Genomic DNA, 19,782 nt, shown 5'->3' with positions numbered 1-19,782 from the left:
CAGGCCTGACACAAAGTCCTCTTAGCACGCTTGCTAAATTACCCAGGCTGACTTTGAACTTGTGATCTTCCTGCCTTCAGGCTCCTGAGTAGCTAGGATGATAGGCATGTGCCATCATACCAGACCAGGACCGATACACTTGTGTAGCACAAGTTCTTAATACTGGCTTGTCTTTTGTTTGTTACAGATCTTATGTAGCGCAGGCTAGTCTTCTAGTCTCGAACTTGATCCAAATTCCTGATCCCCCTGCTTTCCCCACGTTCTGGGATCTCTCTCTCTCTCTCTCTCTCTCTCTCTCTCTCTCTCTCTCTCTCTCTCTCTCTCTCTCTCTCTCTCTCTCTCTCTCTCACACACACACACACACACACACACACAAAGGCACGCACGCAATGGGGGAAGCTGCTGCTTGATGTGGGGATGGGTGCTTAAACCTTGGTTCTCAGGAAAACCTGCTTTACCTACAGGGACTGAAAATTGGAGAAGAAAACCCCAATCGGATTTCCATTCTACACCGAAACACCTTCCTTTGAAACACGAAATATTCAGTCTCCGTAGAGACTGTCAAAAATTGCCAATGCCGACTATATTTCAAGTCGTCATGGCGGGGTATTGGGAAAAGTTTTCAATTAGCAATAATCGCGCCTCGGATAAACCTCATTGGCTACGATACTGCCACTGCGCAAAGCTGACGAACGAGCGTGCTCGCTAAGCCTCCCAGGGCTGAAGATCCGCGTCTCAGTCACGGTGAGCTCCTGCCCACGCGCGACCGCCACGCGACGGGCCCCAGCCCAGCAGCTCCATCGCAGTCATCTGCGTGGACAGATTCTTGCCGGTGGGTCATCTCGCGTCCGGACGCTCGTGATTTGGAAATAGCGCAACCGTCGCTTGGGATGCTGGGGGACTCTTATGCAAATGAGGCTAACGTCATCGCGATGGCCGGGGTGGAGACTCGACCGCGGCGGGAGAACGCGGGTAAGGAGAAACAGACTTCGAGGGGACGTGAGTCACTCGGGAGGCGGGAGGACTGCTGCGAGCCCTCAGCCATCAGGGATGCTTTTTGTCAATAAATAAACGGCGGGCGGTTGTGGGGAGGGAGGAGAAACGTCAAGAAAATAACTTCAGACGTGAACCCGGTTAGGACCTCGAGATGCAAAACACACGTTAACGGATGAGTGTTAGAGAAAACAGTAACAAATACAATGAAATAATATTAAAGAGTAACAAAAGGAACAAGGAAATAGCCTAAAATTTGAGTAGTAAAAGCAGACTGAGAATACAGAAAACCACTTCTACACACAGCAAGGTTGGAATCGATATGCTTTTTTCAAACCGCGATATTCAGTCTCCGTAGAGACTGTCAAAAATTGCCAATGCCGACTATATTGCAAGTCGTCACGGCGGGGTATTGGGAAAAGTTTTCAATTAGCAATAATCGCGCCTCGGATAAACCTCATTGGCTACGATACTGCCACTGCGCAAAGCTAAAGATCACCGCCCCCCGCGCAAAGTCCCTTGGAAGCGGGGGTCCTGTTACAGGAAGGGGGTTTTTCAAGTCGATGGGGGAAAACCTTCTATTATTGTTAGTCTGAAAATTAGAGCGCCCGTTACAATCTTATGGTGCTCCCTGTGTGGTACATAGAAGGAGATTATTGGTTTATTTAAGTAAATTTGCGTGAGGACATGCAGCAAAGCACTATGGGAACAAACATGCTAATTTACTCAGTTCCGAGAGTGCAAGCGGCGTTTGGCGGGACGGGCGTTAGTGCGTGAGTTATTCCGTTGGCTGCGAGTTACCACATTTTGTAAGGAGGCTTGTTTGTGATCTTAACACAATAAAATATGTGTATAAAGTCTATATAGCATAAAATGTAGTTATAACTGTCTTAAGGGTAAATTCAGTGTCTTTGAATATATTCACATACATCTCCAGAACCTTTTGATTTTCCCAAACTAAAACTTTAAACTCTGACATTAAACTCTGATCTCCCTAGCCCCTTTTCATGGCCAGCCCTTGGCAACCGCTCTCACTCTAGATGTTTTACAAAGCCGAAAACAGGTAATGTCTCTGTTTCTCTTGCCGTAAGAACTCTTTTTAAGCTGGGCGTGGTGGCACACACCTTTAATTCTAGTATTTGGGAGACAAAGGCAGGTGGTGGATCTCTCTGAGTTCGAGGTCAGCAAAGACTACTGAGAGACCCTGTTTACAAAAGGAAGGAAGGAAGGAAGGGAGGGAGGGAGGAGGAAGGGAGGATTATAGCTAAGATTTATTTATGTGTACAAGTGTTTTACTAGCACATGTGCCGCATGGGAATGTCTGGTACCCATGGAAGTCAGAAAAAGGTATCAGATCCTGGAGTCGCACACAGGTTTGTGAGTCACCACGTGGGTGTTGGGAACTAAACCCAGATCCTCTACAAGAGCAGCCAGTGCTTTAACCGCTAATCATCTCTGTCCAGTCCCTTATTGTTATTGTGTGTGTGTGTGTGTGTGTGCCTCTGCCTTCCAAGTGCTGGGATTAAAGACATGTGTCACCATTTCCCGGCCTATTCTCAGCCTACTGTAACATTTTTATGACTCATACATATTGTAATATTCATCTAGATCTCATGCCTTTTTATGGCTCAATAACTTTCCATCTAATCGAATTTTATTTACCTACTTATTCTTCAATTAGCAATAGTGGTGATTTCAATTAACCTCATTGGCTTGTTTGTTTGAACCTTTTGTCTAATACAAATAATGCTGATATTGGTGTACAAGTATCAGCCTGGGTTCCTGTTTTCAATTAAAAATGTTTTCTGATTACATTTATTTATTTTGCACATGCATACGCATGCACGCGCGTGCGTTTTTGTGGTGTGTGTGTAAGTCTAAGGACAACTTGTGGGAGGTAATTCTCTCCTTCCACTATGTGGGTCCCAGGGATTGAATTCACCCCAGTGCCAAAGATTAAAGGCCATCACAGCCAACCCCACCCCTTTGTAAGGAATGAAACCCAAACTGGGTGCTGGCGTTCACCTTTAATTCTAGCACTTGGGAGGCAGAAGCAAGTGGATCTCTGTCTGTGAGTTCAAGGCCAACCTGGTCTACAGAGTGAGTTTCAAGACAGTCAGGACTGTTTAACAGAGAAACCCTCTCTCAGAAAACCAAAAAAAAAAAAAAAAAAAAAAAAAAAGAAGAAGAAGAGGAAGAAGAAAAAGAAAAAGAAGAAGAGAAACCCAGGGTTGGAGAGGTTAAGTGGCTTTATTCCTCAGAAATGCTGCAGCATATAAAATGTGAAGTAAGTTCCTCTGCCTGTTTTACTTTGGCGAGTAGAAAGCTGTTCACGACCTGTGTCTGAACTCCTTTCCTGAGGGATGTTCTCCATTTTTATTTTGACTTTTGCTACTTATTAAAATTCAGACAGTATAATTGGGCCGTGGTGGCGCACATCTTTAATCCCAGCACGCAGAAGGCAGAGGCTGATGGATCTCTGTAAGTTGGAGGCCAGCCTGGTTTGCGTCAGGACTGTTACACATAGAAACTCTGTCTTGAAAAACCAAAAATAAAAAAAAAATCAAACAGTAGCTGAACCTTTGACCTTTGATCCTAGCACTTAGGAGGCAAGAGGCAGGTGGATCTTTATGCTTTCTGGTCAAGAGAGCAAGTGTATAAATCTCTATGCATTATACTTGACTTTGCTTGTATTAACTTCAAAATCATCCATTTTTCAAATTTATAGATATATTCCTCATAATCCATATTTGTGTGTGTGTGTGTGTGTGTACATATGTGTAGGGGAGCCAGTGGAGGCCAGAGAGGAGTGTTTGGGATCCCTCTCTATTACTCTTATTTTATGCCTTTTTTTTCTTTTTGAGACAGGGTTTCTCTGTAGCTTTGGAGCCTGTCATGGACCAGGCTGAACTCACAGAGAGCCACCTGCCTCTGCCTCCTTAGTGCTGGGATTTAAGGTGTGCACCACCACCACTGCCTGGCTACTTTATTCCTTTGAGGCAGAGTCTTGTCTTTCTAGCACCTATAATTCTTTACCTTCTCTCTCTCTCTCTCTCTCTCTCTCTCTCTCTCTCTCTCTCTCTCTCTCTTCTCTTTTTTTCTTTTTTCGAGACAGGGTTTCTCTGTGGTTTTAGAGCCTGTCCTGGAACTTGCTCTTGTAGACCAGGCTGGCCTCGAATCACAGAGATCCGTCTGCCTCTGCCTCCTGAGTTCTGGGATTAAAGAAGCCACTTGGCAGGCCCCAATCCATATTTAACTCATAGCAGGACATTTAATTACTTTGAAATGGAAGAGAATATACATAGAGGAAACTGAGTCAATTTTGCCAATCATGGTGGCACATGCCTTTAATCGCAGTTCTGGGGAGGCAGAGGTAGGCAAATCTCTATGAAGTGGAGGTCAAGCCTGGTCTACATAACAAGTTCCAGGCCAGCCAAGGCTATATAGTAAGACCCTGTCTCATAAAACAAAACAAAACAAAACAAACAAACAACAACATAAATAAAAAAGAAAAAAACAAGTCAATTCTAAATCATTAAGTGTCTTTTAGGTGGGTATGGTGATCCACGCCTTTAGTCCCAGCAATAAGAGGCAGAGAGAGGCAGGCAGATCTCTGAGTTCGAGGCCAGCCTGGTCTATACAGGCTAAGGGTACAAAGAGAAACCCTGTCTCAAAAAACAAAAAAATAGGGTGAATTCCTAAAGTAGGGCTGTTTAGATGCTATTTTGCACACAGGACTTTGGAAACATTAACCATTTCTCTACCAGGCATGGTGGCACTAGCCCATAATCCGAGCACTTTTGAAGTGGAGCCAGGAGGATAGGAATTTGGAGTCAGAGACCCTGCCTCAAAAAGCAACGTAACACAGAAAGACCAACCAATTAGCCAAACACAAAACCCCCAAAAGGCACTCATAAACCCAGGTGTCAGCAGCGCACCCGGAACCTTAACTGAGCTGACCAGGAAAGACAAACGGAAGTCAGGGGAGGACTGCGGTAGGACCTTGAAGTGAGAGACCCGCAGGATTGTGGGACTTGTAGTTTGCTTTCCAGTTAAGTCTGCTTCACGGACTACACTTCCCAAGATGCACAGGTAGGTAGCAAGCTAGTCCTACTGTTGGGTGAAAATTGTGGAAGGTAAGTAAGTATTCTGATTCGGCATTAGGTTTCCAGCTGTGCATTTTTTTAAAAAACATTTGTCCTCTTTGTTCCTGAGGGGACACGGAGGAAAACAAACCCGACTGTTTGTTTAGCTTTCACGTGTAGTTGTGGAATGTCATGGAGAAAGCCCGGTCCTGACCTTATGTGTAGAAAGCCAAGCCTAAAATGTTTGCCTGTCGCTAGGTAATTTCTGCATTACATCAAAGGATGTATCAAATGCTTGTTTTTAAAACTAGAAAACCAGACAGGCAAGTGTGTGTGTGTGCGCGCGCGTTGTCTTCTGTGTCCAACTAGCAGAATTTACAGAGCACTGAAAACAGATATTATGGGGGAAATGAAGGAATTTAAAGTGTGTATGTGAAGACACGAATAAAACCAAACGCCTGAAAGATCAGATCAACGTCCTGAAAACTGCCATGTTGGACTGGAGTATAGCTTGGTGACAGAATGGTTGATTACATAGTGTTGCGGATACCCAGCACCGTGTAGAAAAACAAAACAAAAGCAAACAACAACGAAAGAGAAAATAAAAAAACCCTAACATACTAGAATTCAAATATCTCATGGAGAAATAAGGTAATTCTGGTTTAGCTGGGTGTGCCTTATCCTTGGCCTGGGCTACAGGTATCCTATCTCAAGAAAAGAAAAGAAAAGAAAAAAGAAAAGAAAAAGTAATAATTCTGATTTAAACAAAGCAGGGTTAGAGAACAAATAGTCCCTTGATGGATAGTATTAACGAAAATACAGATAAGTAGACCCGTGTGGTGCTGCGCGCCTTTAATCCCAGGACTCAGGAGGCAGAGAAGGTGGATGGATCTCTGAGTTCGAGGCTAGCCTGGTCTACAGAGCGAGTTCCAGGACAGTCAGGGCTCCATGGAAGGAAGAAAAGTTTGTTTTTAAAATATTTAAAATTTGCTAAATTAAATTTTACGTGTATTTTACCTGCACATATATTTGTACCACTTTTGCTCCCAGTGCTTGCAGAGGCCAGAAGACGGGGTCTGATCACCTGAAACTAGAGTGACGGACGGTTGTGAGCCCCCATGTGGGTGCCGGAATTTAACCCAGAACCCTTGGAAGAACAACCAGTGCCCTTAACCTCTGACTCATCTCTCCAACCCTGTAACTGACTTCTTACATTTAACACAACCCCCCACAATGTACTGTGTCTCGATTTCTCTGTTGAGTTTAGCCCGGACTGGCCTCTAACTCTCTCATTAGCTAAGGATAGCCCTTAACCTTCCTGCTTCCATCTCCGGAGTGCTGCAATTCTAGGCATGGACCACCATGACAAATTTTCATAGCTGAATGTATACCCGCAGTGGATAGACATGCTTTTTGTTTATCCATTCCTCGCTTGGTGGTTAACTTTCTTGGTAAAACCCAGCTTCTCTCATGGATTTCTTTTTCTCTAGAAGGAGAATGAGTGGATTGACTTTCAGGTCAACGAAGGCCCATTGGACGGCGAACCTCAGCCGGCCGTGCTCTCATGGACCTACTGGGCTATTCGTGCCGCCAAGCCCACCTTTGGACCCTGAGAAGATCAAGGAGTTACAGCGCTTCATTACCCTTTCCAAGAAACTTCTAGTGATGACTGGCGCAGGAATCTCCACGGAGTCTGGGATCCCAGACTACAGGTCGGAAAAGGTGGGTCTTTACGCCCGCACGGACCGGAGACCCATCCAGCATATCGATTTCATACGCAGCGCTCCAGTTCGTCAGCGGTACTGGGCCAGAAACTTTGTGGGCTGGCCTCAGTTCTCCTCTCACCAACCCAACCCAGCACATTGGGCCTTGAGCAACTGGGAGAAACTGGGGAAGCTGCACTGGTTGGTGACTCAGAATGTGGATGCTCTGCACTCCAAGGCGGGGAACCAGCGGCTGACAGAGCTCCATGGATGCATGCACAGGTGCCGGAGTCTACGGGGTTTGCCCATAGAAGGATGTGTGGTTCCCCAGGCGAAGGGCGGTTGGCTGCCTTAGATCCACTTCCTGAGCAAGTTGTTGGCTCTGGAGAGAGCCTAGAGAACTGAGAGGGGAAACAGGGACAGAAACGGGGAAGGGAGCAGGCTGGCTTGAGTGGTGCGCTGCTCGCTTGTGCAAAGCTCTGGGTTCAGTTTCTCAGCACCAGGAAAAATGTGAGTGGGGCTGCACCCCGTGGGGACCCCCAGTTTAGACTGTAGCGTGAGTGGGGTTGCACCCCGCGGGGACCCCCCAGTCTAGACTGTAGTGTGAGTGGGGCTGCACCCCAGGGACCCCCAGTTTAGACTGTAGCGTGAGTGGGGCTGTACCCCGTGGGGACTCCCCAGTCTAGACTGTAGTGTGAGTGGGGCTGTACCCCGCGGGTACCCCCAATCAAGACTGTAGCGTGAGTGGGGTTGCATCCCGGGGACCTCCAGTCTAGACTGTAGCATGAGTGGGGCTGTACCCCGTGGGGACTCCCCAGTCTAGACTGTAGTGTGAGTGGGGCTGCACCCCAGAGACCCCCAGTCTATTTTTTTCCCAGTCTAGACTGTAGCATGAGTGGGGCTGTACCCCGCGGGGACCCCCAGTCTAGACTGTAGTTCGGAGTTATCGCAACTGTATAGAAAGAGCCACTATGGGAGTGGTGAGTAGCATTGCTAACCCTGAGTTTGGGTTGAAAAAAAGAGAATTATTTCACCAAAAGTGAAGAAAACTAGGGTGTTAATAAACCATCTCTAATCTCACCGTGGTCCAGCATCACTGTTGGGGAATTAACTCCCTAACATGCTCACTTCTTGTTTCTTCCTATTTGTTTTATGGAGTCTCTCTATTTAGCCTTGAGTAACCTGTAACTCACTCTGTAGACCAGGCTGGTCTCAAACTCAGAGACCCAGCGTGCCTCTGCCTCCCCAGTGCTTGGATTAAAGGCATGTGTCTCCACAGGGAGTGAGAGTACAGGAACCGCGGAGGGGCAGACGAGGGTGCGGAGGGGCACAGGTTTGAGTACCAAGGTGATCGAGTGTGGATAAAACGGTGGCTGGCCATACGCAAATGGAGTGATAAACATCAGTCAGGACCTTGTTCTAGCCTAGTGGTTCTCAGTCTTCATAACGCTGAGACCCTTTAATACGGTTCCTCGTGTTGTGGTGACCCCAGTCAAAGAATTATGTTTGTCGTTACTTCATAACTATAATTTTGCCACTGTTTGGAATCATAACATAAATATCTGTTATGCAGGATATCTGATATCCGACCCCTTGTGAAAAAGTCGTTCAACCCCAAAGGTTCGCGGCCCACAGGTTGAGAACCACTGTTCTAGAAGGTTGCAAAGGAGGGAAAGGAGAACATGAAAATGAAAATGGATGTCCTACTTGTGATTGTTTTTTTGTGGCGGGGGGTTGAAAATGGTTGGGGCTTTATCCCTCCCAGGAACTATACTCAGAAGGTCTCATATTGTCTTTAGAGTCCTGTGCCTGAGCTGTGGGGAACAGACTCCCCGCAGGGTACTGCAGGAACGCTTCCAAGTCCTGAACCCCAGCTGGAGCGCTGAGGCGCAGGGCGTGGCCCCCGACGGTGATGTGTTCCTCACTGAGGAGCAGGTCCGGAGCTTTCAGGTCCCGTCCTGTGATCGGTGCGGAGGTCCTCTGAAACCAGATGTCGTTTTCTTTGGGGACACAGTGAACCCAGACAAGGTTGACTTTGTGCACAGGCGCGTGAAAGAGGCTGATTCGCTACTGGTGGTCGGATCGTCCCTGCAGGTACCTGACTTTGTGGGACATTTTGTTTTGTTTGTTGGTGTCTTCCTTCCTTCCTTCCTTCCTTCCTTCCTTCCTTCCTTCCTTCCTTCCTTCCTTCCTTCCTTCCTTCCTTCCTTCCTTCCTTCCAGATTTATTTATTATGTATACAGTATTCTGCCCACATTCATGCTTGCAGGCCAGAAGAGGGCACCAGATCTCATTACAGATGGTTGTGAGCCACCATGTGGTTGCTGAGAATTGAACTCAGGACCTTTAGACGAGCAGGTAGTGCTCTTAACCACTGAGCCATCTCTCCAGCCCCCAAGACAGGGTTTCAACAACCCTGGGTGCTGGGAACTGAACCCGGGTCCTCTGCAAGAGCAACAAGTGCTCTTAACCACTGAGTCATCGCTCCAGTCCCTGGCATAATTTGTGAGACAGTCTCTCACTGAACTTAGAGGCCCTGGAATGACTGGTCTGGCTGGTCAGTGAGCTCCTAGGAACCGTGTGGTTTCCCTCTGTGAACATTAGGTTTACACACGATTCCCACCAAACCCAGTGTTTACATGGATGCTGGGAATCTGATCTCAGGCTCCCACACTTGGGCAGCAAGAACTTTCTCCAATGAACCGTTTCCCAAGTACCACCACCCCTTTGTAGACTTGTAGACTGAGTGATTGATTGACTGGTTGGTTGGTGGTTGATTGTCTGTTGGTCAGACGACAACTTGTGGGATCAGTTCCCCCCTACCTACCTTTCATCATGGGTTTTGGGAACTGAACTGACACCATCGGCATGGCTGCAGGCTCCTTTACCTGCTGAGCTCCTCTTCTCCCTTTTATCTTTTTTTGTTGTGCTTTGTTTCTGAGGTTGTGAGGTGGTTCTTTTCCTGGATCTAGAGTGAACTCTTGTCCTCCATCTGGGCAGGTGTACTCTGGTTACCGGTTCATCCTCACCGCCAGGGAGAAGAAGCTTCCCATTGCCATTCTGAACATCGGACCCACTAGGTCAGATGACTTGGCCTGCCTGAAGCTGGATTCCCGCTGCGGAGAGTTGCTGCCTTTAATAGATCCACAGTGACCGAGGTCTGGTGCTCAGAGTCTGGGAATGGAGTTTCCGTTGAGTCCTGCTGCTAAGGGTAAGACACCTTCTCAGACAGAAGGGTCTAATCTGGTGTAGTGTTGTGACCCCAGCCCTCAAGAGTCTAATTAAAGACGGTGGTCTAGAGATCAGGGCCCGTCTCCATACATAGTGGGTTCTAGGCTAGATTAGGTCACAGGTATGAGACCCTAACTCCAAATTCAAAACAAAACAAAAACCAGATGACAGATTCAACTTCCTGTTAGATTAAGGACTCAGGTGGCAGACAAAAAAGACAGTTCTAGACTTAACATATGACCTATTTATTTATTATGTATACAATATCCTGTCTGTGTGTATGTCTGCAGGCCAGAAGAGGGCACCAGACCTCATTACAGATAGATGTTTGTGAGCCACCATGTGGTTGCTGGGAATTGAACTCAGGACCTTTGGAAGAGCAGGCAATGCTCTTAACCACTGAGCCATCTCTCCAGCCCCCATATGACCATTTTTTTTTTAAATTAAAACTAACTTTACTTTTAACAGTAGATGGGATTTTTACTGTTGTTCTGTTTTTGTTTTTAACCTATTTTTAATTTTTGTGTATGATGTTTTGCTTGGATATTTGTCTGTGCAACATATTCATGCAGTGCCCACAGAGGCCAGAAGGGGCATCAGATTCCCTAGCCCAGGAGTTACAGGGTGTAATCTACTCCATGGATGCTGGGAACCAAACCAGGGCCTCTTTGGGAGCAGCAAATGCTCTTGGAGGCTGAGCCATCACTCCAGCCCTGTGTTGTTGGCTTCTAAGGACAAAGTTTTGCTGTGTAACCCTGGCTGTTGTGACATTTGCTATGTAGCCCAGCCTGGCCTTGGATCTGTTGCAGTCCTCTTGACCCAGGTTGCTAGGGTGCACCCCGTTTTAGGTCTAATTTATTTGTCTTTCTTTAGAGGTTTCTGTATTTATTTATGTATATGAGTGCTCTGTCTTCCGGTAGGTCTGCAGTACAGAAGAGGGCATCAGATCCCCTTACAGATGGCTGGGAGCCACCATGTGGTGCTGGGAATTGAACTCAGGACCTCTGGAAGAGCAGCCAGTGCTCTTCATCAGTGAGTTATTTCTCCAGCCTTTGTTTGTCTTTCTTAAGAAACACAACACAACACAAGATGTCCCTGGTGTGCACTGCTTTTGCAAAAGACTAGAGTCCATTTCCCAGCTGGTGGCTCACAGCTGCCCGAACTCCAGTTCCAGGGGAATCCGACATCCTCTTCGGAACTCTGAGGTCATCCGCGCATGCAGACACATGAGCGCTCACATAATTAAAAATAAACCTCTCGGCCGGGCGGTGGTGGCGCACGCCTTTAATCCCAGCACTTGGGAGGCAGAGGCAGGCGGATCTCTGTGAGTTCGAGACCAGCCTGGTCTACAAGAGCTAGTTCCAGGACAGGCTCCAAAACCACAGAGAAACCCTGTCTCGAAAAACCAAAAAAAAAAAAAAAAATAAAAATAAATAAATAAATAAATAAATAAATAAACCTCTCTTTTCGGGGAGAGTTTTGAGACAGGGTTTCTCTGTTTAGCCCAAGCTGTCCTGGAACTCTCTCTGTAGACCAGGCTGGCCTCGAACTTACAGAGATTGGGCTGCTCTGCTGGGAACAAAGGTGTGCACCACCACTGCTTAGCTTAAAAAAAAATCTTGAAAGTACACTTTAGTATACATTTTCAAACTTGGTGTAGTTATTATATAATTAAAGAATTTCTATCACTTCAGAAAGAAATCTACCAATTCCTATAACCCTGACACCGCTACTAACCAACCTCTGAGAATGAATAACATTTTTCTGTGTGTTCATGTCTCCATCTATACATCCATCTATCAATGTGTCCATCCCTCCTTCTATACATATATCTGAAGGTGTGCCTATCTCTCCATCTATACATACATCAGTGTGTTCATCCTTCATCTATACATACATCTGTCAGTTTGTCCATCCTTCCATTTGTACATACATTCATGCGTTTATGGACTTTTCAACGACTGTGTAGATTTTTAATTTTTTTTGTGACAGGGACTTGATATGTAGTCCAGACTAGCTTCAAACTTGAAGTCCTCCTGCCTCAGCCATCTTTGTACTCGCATTTCAGGTTTGCACTTCCATACCCTGCCAGCATATAGTTTTCTCTACTTACCATAATATATTAAGATTCATTTCTGTACTTTATTGCTTTTTTTTTTTTTTTTTCCCAAAAGAAGAGTTTCTTTGCGTAGCCTTGGCTCTCCTAGAACTAGCAGTGTAGACCAGGCTGGCCTTGAACTCACAGAGACTCACTTCCCTCTGCCCCTGGAGGGCTGGGATTAAAGGTGTGCATCACCCCTGTTTGTAAATGCTGGACATTTTTACAGTTTTATTTTGTATGTGTGTGCATGTGTATGGATGCACAGGTAACATGGCACACGTGTCCAGGTCAGGGAACAACGTATAGGAGTCAGTCCTTGCTTTCTACCTTGTGGGTTCTGGGGATTGAGCTCATGTCCTCTGGGCTGGTAGAAAGTTCCTTTCCCCACTTTACACACAGAGCCTTCTCACTGGCCTTGGGTTTGGTTTTTGGTTGGTTTTGAGAGTCTTTTTTGTTTTTTTGGTTCTTCAAGTCAGGGTTTCTCTGTAGCTATGGATCCTGTCCTGGAACTAGTTTTTGTAGACCAGGCTGGCCTCGAACTCACAGAGAACCGCCTGCCTCTGCCTCCCGAGTGCTGGGATTAAAGGCATGCGCCACCACTGCCCGGTGGTTTTCAGAGTCTTTCTGTGTAGTCCTGGCTGGCCTGTGTAGACCAGGCTGGCCTCTGATCCACCTGCCTCTGCCCTCAAAGTGCTGGGATTAAATGTGTGTGCCACCATGCCTGCTCCATCCTGTTTTTTTAGGAGGGGGCGGTAAGTTGATGTTTGCAACCATTTCATCCTCTCCGTTAACATTATCCTGTTTGATTTCTTTTCAGATCCCAAAAGTTTCTTCCCTTGCCTTCAAACTAATGGAAGCTTACAGACTGTGTCCTATAGAGGGCACAAAGCAATGTCTACAGGCCAGTCCACCAGTGCACACCCCTGTTTACAGACAGCTGTCAGAGTCCTCATGCGGATGAGAACTGCCCTCTTAAGAAGGACTTTAAAGAAGCAGCTGTTCTTGATGACACAGTTGTGCCACCTTCCTTTTCATCCCACCGGGAAGAAGGAACACCTGGGAAGTCCATGAGCCAGCGTGGTCTGTGGAGGCCGCCACTGAGACCTCACTGATTCAGGGAAGAACCAGAAGGGCATCTATAACTGACTTCTAATTCCACATGGTTGTGTCTGACTGGAGCACCTTGATATTTTAACAGCATGAGCAACAGCATAATGAAATTTTATTAACCAAACAATAAATTATTTTAAATAGCATACCAAGTGTGTGGACTGTGCATTTGTGTATACAAGAAAGTAGGGGTTTACGCTAGTGTGCCCTAATTATTTCCACTTGATGTTTGCTCTCAGAAGGGGATGCCTGCCTTGAACCTGGTGTGTAAAGGGAATACAGTTCCCCGGGGGTTTGTCAGCTGGTATATGTGATCACCGCACTCAATAGAAAGAACCAGTGTGCCCTGAAACATGAGGCACATGAAGACTCACACTCTTCCTTGGAAAGCCCCATGTCTGAGTTGGGGACAGGCAGCTCATGCTTGCCTGTCCCGACCTCGGGAGCAATCTCAGCTCACAGGGCAATTCGTGGTCTTGGGCTGTGTAAAGCTGTGGGGCTTCCCAGTCATTCATTCAGAAGACACACAGGGTTGTAGATTTCATTCCAGGATTTTATTTATTAAGGACTTATTTTATTATTTCCAATTTGTTCATGTGTATGCTTGAGTGTATGTGCAGCTGCTCAAAGAGTCATGGAATCCTTGGAGCTGGAGCCACAGTTCATCATGAGCAGGTTTATGAAAGAGCTGGGAACTGAACTCTGAACAGGTAGCTAGGGCTCTATATACCTGTTAAGCCATGTCTCTAGCCTTCCTACTCAGCCCCCACTTTTTAAGTCAAGGGCTCACTTGTAGGCATACGTGTTTTCTTTGTATTCTATACTGAGGTGGAATTCTAAAAATAAATACATAAACAAACAAACAAATCTCCCCCAAGAGGAATTTGGTATTTCCCAAAACCCTGGAACTCACTCTGAAGATCAGGCATACCATAACTTACGGAAATCCACCTGCCTCTGCCTCCCGAGTGCTGTGATTAAAGTTGTGCACCAGAACACCCGTCCCAGAAAGTTTTCTTTCTCATTTACACTTACTACAAATAGAGTTGAGCATGGAATTGAAACTCGAAAAATAGAAGTGGGTTTCAGTCTGCTTTTCTATTTACTAACTAGATCAACCTAAGTTATTTTGTGTGATTTCCAGGCATATTTTTGAATACATAAGGATTGCTGGGGATGCAGCACAGTTGGTAGAATGGTTGCCTGGCAACACAACACCCTAGGTTAGATCCCTAGCACATAAACTGGGCGTGGTGGTGTGATGGAGGAAGGTTATTGGTTAAAAAATAAAGAAACTGCTTGGCCCTCATAGGTTAAAACATAGGTGGGTGGAGTAAACAGAACAGAATGCTGGGAGGAAGAGGAAGTGAGCTCAGATGCCATGCTCCCCTCTCCCGGGCAGATGCAGGGCAGCTCCTCTCAGAGGCAGACACGATGAAGCAAGCCGCCAGGTCAGACATGCTGAATCTTTCCCGGTAAGACTGGTGCTACACAGATGGGTTGATCGGGATATGAGAATTAGCCAGTAAGGGCTAGAGCTAATGGGCCAAGCAGTGTTTAAAAGAATACAGTTTGTGTGTTGTTATTTTGGGGCATAAGCTAGCCAGGCGGCCCAGGAGCTGGGGCAGCAGGAACGCAGCCCGCAGCTCCCACTACAGTGGTGCACACCTGTAATCCCAGCTCTCAGGCTGAGGACAGGAGCATTAGCAGCTCGAGGTCATCCTTGCCTACATGGTGAGTTGGAGGTTAGTCTGGGATAGCACACTAGACCCTCAAAAATTAAAAATTAGAATAATAGTTACTTCAGTGGGTTTTGAAGAATAAGTCACATGGCCGAGCATCTGGCCCACAGTAAGCAACACCCCCCAATGACTAGTGTATAGGATGGAAGAGGAGATGGCTTCAATTCTGCTAACCTCTGTCCCTATCGAGTACACCTAGATTTCTGGATGATCCTCCCCAGGGCCTCAGTTTTATTTTCCTTTATAGATTTTTTTAAAATGTATTTTCTGTGTGTGGGTGTGTTGTCTGCACGTACATCTGTACACCAGAAGAGAGCATCATATCCCATTCTAGAAGGCCTTGGGCTGACGTGTAGTGCTGGGAATTGAACTTAGGTCACTGCGTCTGTGCAGGCAGCTCAAGCTGCACCTGCTGCTCCCCAGACCTGTCTTGGGCAGGGCAAGGCCTGAACTTTGGGTGGGACAGGAGTTGGGTGGCTTTGGGGGTAGAAAGGCAGAGGACTGGGCAGCTGTCCATTAAATGAAAAGAGAGACTGAGAACCACGTAGCCTACACCAGCCAATGGGACAATGGGGCATTTTACTCCTAATTCCAGTTGACCAGGGAACCAGGGATTAACCTGTCTATACCTGCGGGGTCCTGTGAGAGAGAAATGGACAGGAGGAGACGTGCTATGTTTTCTTTGTTGCACAAAGTCTGCCATGTACTTTAGGGGGACAACTACCCTGTGGTGTGTATTTAGGCACAGTGAAGACTGGAAGCCCACCAGGATGTAATCCTGCCTTCAGGCCGTTTACAGTCAGTCCAGCTTGGTTTCCTATATCTCACTTCCTAGAATGAGCACAGAGCAGATGCTCTTTGAGTTCCACATTTTAGGGCCAAGATGTTGCCTTTAGTGCTCATGTGACACTGCTTCTTCCTCTCTCCCCTCCCTTCTCTCTGCTTCTCTTTCTTTCCCTCCCAACACCTCCCCTCCCCTCCTCTCCTGTACCTTTTCCTGCCTCATCTCTCCCCTCTCCTTTCCCTTTTCTGTGTCTCCACCCCCACCCCATTTGTATCTCATGCTGGCTACGTCTTCTCCTCCTCTTCTTTCTCTTCCTCTTCATCCTTTTCTCCTCCTTCTTTTGCTTCAGACAGGGTTTCTTTTTGTAATGTTCCTTGCTGTCCTGTAACTTGATTTTTAATCCTTGGTTGTCCTTGAACTCAAGAGATCTACCTGTCTCTGCCTCTGCCTCTCTATCCCAGAGTGCTGGGATAAGAGGCATGGCTAATCACCCACTGTTGACAGAGATTTCTGTCCCATCCTGTCCTGTAGTTGTTCAGTCCCAAAGAAACACACAGAGCCCTACATTAATTATAAACTGGTTGACCTATTAGCTCAGGCTTTCTTATTAATGAATTCTTACATCTTCTTTTTTTTTTTTTTTTTTTTTTTTGGTTTTTCGAGACAGGGTTTCTCTGTGGCTTTGGAGCCTGTCCTGGAACTAGCTCTGTAGACCAGGCTGGTCTCGAACTCACAGAGATCCGCCTGCCTCTGCCTCCCGAGTGCTGGGATTAAAGGCGTGCGCCACCATCGCCCGGCTCTTACATCTTACATTAACCCATAATCCTTGTCTGTGTTAGCCACATTGCGTGGTACCTTTATCAGTGAGGCATTCTCATCTTGCCTCCTCTTGATTTGTCTGTGACAGCTGTAGACTGAGCTTTTCCTCTTTGCAGAATCCTCCCATTCTGGTTGCCCTGCCTATACTTCCTGCCTGGCTACTGGCCAGCCAGCATTTTATTAAACCAATACAAGTGACAAATCTTTACACAGTACAGGACCATTGTCCCACAGCAACCCACTCTTCAAGGTGCTCCGCTAATGGCAATGTCTTTCCTGTTAACCTTCAGTTTCCAGGGCTAGGTGAATGATGTTCTCTGAGGATCTATTCATGTTTGGTAGACAGAGAAAACCATCACCAATGCTTAGCTCTTTCTATAGGTGCTTTATTGGAAGGCGCAGTGTGTAATGAACACAACCAGTTAGGCAGCAGAGGTGTAGGCAGTAAATGAGGCGACAAGTCTAACAGAAGCTATTGTGGCCAAAGCCTTTGAACGTCGAGTCGGACAGTTTGTTGAAGATGCAGATGGCAGCCTTGCGGTCACAGTTGCAGATGGCATCCTGACAGGCATTGTTTTTATCTGCAGAGAATCAAGAAAGGGAGTTGAGTGGAGCCTATGACCCTGCTCGCTGCCATTTGTAGGCAAAAGAAGCTGGTGGCCCTCACATCGGTGCAGACTTAGGCTTGAGAGTCAAAGCAAACTAAATATATTGGTTTGGCCAAATTGTTGAAACACATTTATAATAAAAAAAATCATCCCAGCACTTGGGAGGCAGAGTTAGGTGGATTTCAGTGAAACGGTAGAGAGTGACTGAAGAAGACAGGGGATGCCAACTCATTCCTATACAGGAAAATAAATAATCATGGATATTTAATCCTAAAACCAGGAGAATGACAAATATGAACAAAATAGAACACCACTTCTAGAATTACATGATTTAAGCCAATCCTCCTGCCTCTGTCTCCCAAGTGCTGGGATTGCGGATGTGAACCACCACACTCAATTTATGAGTTCTGGGGATGGATCTAGGGCTCTGTGCATGCTAGGCAAGCACTCCAGCAGTTGAGCTACATTCCCAGCCCTCAACATCACCTGTAAATGGGAATGAAAAATCTCGCCTAGCATAGGCGTTTAGTCCAGGGTTTGTCTTGTAGCTCATGATGTAGCTTTCAGTTGTTTAGTAAAGATGGAATCAGTATGACACAGCAGCTAAATGGAGAGACTCTGGGCAGGCAAGATGGCTCAGGGAATAAAGGGACTCGCTGCCAAGTCTGAACACAAGTTCTGGCTCCAGGACTCACATGGCAGAAGAACAGACTCCTGCTTGTTGTCCTCAGACCTCCACACCTGTGTTTGGCACAGGCATGCCTCCCAATATATAAAATCTTTAAATGTTCTTTAAAAAAGCATTGGAATGATGTAGACCTGTTTTCCAGAACTAAAAACCATTACTTCTAAACTTGGTGCCTTTAGACAAGTGGCCGGGTCTTCCTTATCTTCCTCATCAATATCCTCATCTAAATTTAATTATCTACCTAATAAAGCTGTGGTGATTCAAATGAGATGAAAGTAATAATCACTAAATGTTGACTATCCTTGTTACTTCCGTGCCCCTTCAAAACATGCCCAGGGCCAAGGAGAATCCAGAGTTCCCGGAGGTAACCGTACCCCTGCAGATGAGGTCCCTCCCAGAGCAGAAGTAATAATAGGGAATGTAGTAGTCATCTTCAGAAATTTTACAGCCTCCAAGCTTCTTCGCCTCTTCATAGCACCTTTCATGATTCTTGCAGCACCTGGGGAGAGGAAGGAACAGCCGAGGGTGAGTGAGGACCCACAGGAGGTCAGTTCTCACTTGCAGTCTCTCTCAAACATGTTAGGATAATTTAAACAACACAATGATCCAGAAAGAAATGGTCCCGAGGCTTGATAATCTCTGATTTCTATTAGTACCTTATTTATTGAAAGCAACTTGTGTGTGGTTTCTGTCTTTAATCCCAGTACTTGAGAGACAGTGGCAGTTGGTTCTCTGAGTTTGAGAAAAATCAAGGATACAAGAATAGATGCTGTCTCAAAAAAGGATTTTTAAACAAAGCTGCAGGAATATAGTGAAATTATAAATTCTCAAGATTCGATGACCTTTTAAAGCCGAGGCTGGCACTTTGATGGTGGCTGTGATGGCCGTGCCCTGGTCTGGAGCCTGAGGACAGCATTGCCCACTCTTTACATCTCACAGTTCTGCTTTCAGGGACCACTAGATACAGGGCCCTTCTGGACCAATTTCTTTATATGACAAGACACTTCTTGAATATACATGCTGAGTGGTGATACAGGCCTTTAATCTGAGCATTCATGAGGCAGAGGCAGGGAGATCTCTGAGTTCAAAGCCAGATTGGTCTCTAGAGAGAGTTTCAGGACACCTGGGGCTACACAGAGAACCGCTGTTGGGAAAGAAACAAAAATAAATAATAAATAACCAAACAAATACACGATGTTTGGTGAATATGCCTGTCTTCTTGTTTATACCTCATGAGAGGCTGTGTTTGTGTCCTTTCCCCATCCCAGTGCAGATGATCCAGTCCCCACCAGGTGGATCACTCACCAGAATATATCAGCCTCAGTGGTGCTGATACTTAGGATTCCGGAACACAAGCAGCCAAACGCTCTGTACACCGACAAGGGATGAATGGTCCTCGAATGGAAATTTCTCTCGGGTTCACGCTCCAGTGTCTCTAAATCACTCTTGGGATTGCATTCAAAAGCATTTCCAAACCTCTTCACAGCCCGACGGCTGACGTTGTGTGCAGTAGCGCCTGCTGCAAGAAACGCACAGCACACTCCAGTAAACCCCACTTGGCTCTACCTGGGGTCTGATGCCTGCCTGACAGCTTCCTCCTTGACTCCTCCCAGCTGCTGCGTCAGGAGAGCAGTGAATAGTGTGTGTGTGTGTGTGTGTGTGCGCATGTGTGTATGCTGCCCTGCACACAGGGCGGCAAGCAAACACTTGGGAGCACTCATCAAAGTGACACTACACAAGAGGAGGACAGAGGACAGCTTTAGGGAGCTGCTTTTCTCCTTCCACTATGTAGGTCTTGGAGACCAAACTCAAGTCACCAGGCCCCGCAGGAAGGTGTCTAACTTTTTAAGACAAGGAGTTGCCCTGTAATTCAGGCTAGCTTCAGACACTGTAGCATCCCTCTGGCCTCAGTGTCCCA

The 19,782-nt window shown here is 46.4% G+C and overlaps 1 protein-coding gene and 2 non-coding genes across 8 annotated transcripts; 1 reads left to right on the top strand and 2 right to left on the bottom strand.

Annotated features, from left to right (window-relative positions):
- Positions 1-546: 546 nt before the first annotated feature.
- LOC130872336 (U4 spliceosomal RNA) lies at positions 547-687 on the bottom strand. Its single transcript, XR_009056938.1, has one exon. It is a non-coding gene; the product is annotated as a U4 spliceosomal RNA (small nuclear RNA).
- Positions 688-949: 262 nt separating this feature from the next.
- On the top strand, positions 950-13,340 carry Sirt4 (sirtuin 4). 6 transcript variants are annotated; one of them, XM_057764848.1, is made up of 6 exons: positions 950-972; positions 6,569-7,063; positions 8,581-8,875; positions 9,782-9,992; positions 10,933-11,044; positions 12,931-13,340. In XM_057764848.1, exons 2-4 carry the CDS (start codon positions 6,576-6,578, stop codon positions 9,932-9,934), a joined length of 936 nt encoding a protein of 311 aa, XP_057620831.1. In that variant the 5' UTR covers positions 950-972; positions 6,569-6,575; the 3' UTR covers positions 9,935-9,992; positions 10,933-11,044; positions 12,931-13,340. The 6 variants fall into 6 exon arrangements, with proteins under 6 accessions (XP_057620831.1, XP_057620830.1, XP_057620827.1 ...); XM_057764847.1 differs by lacking the exon at positions 950-972 and adding an exon at positions 5,097-5,129; XM_057764844.1 differs by lacking the exon at positions 950-972 and having other exon boundaries at positions 5,308-7,063.
- On the bottom strand, positions 1,343-1,483 carry LOC130872337 (U4 spliceosomal RNA). Its single transcript, XR_009056939.1, has one exon. It is a non-coding gene; the product is annotated as a U4 spliceosomal RNA (small nuclear RNA).
- Positions 13,341-19,782: the final 6,442 nt, after the last annotated feature.

The sequence above is a fragment of the Chionomys nivalis genome, chromosome 3, assembly GCF_950005125.1.
Source record: "Chionomys nivalis chromosome 3, mChiNiv1.1, whole genome shotgun sequence".
NCBI classification, from domain to species: Eukaryota; Metazoa; Chordata; class Mammalia; order Rodentia; family Cricetidae; genus Chionomys; species Chionomys nivalis.
The sequence above is the reverse complement of the archived record's forward strand: the minus strand, read 5'-3'. Positions and strand labels throughout refer to the sequence as shown.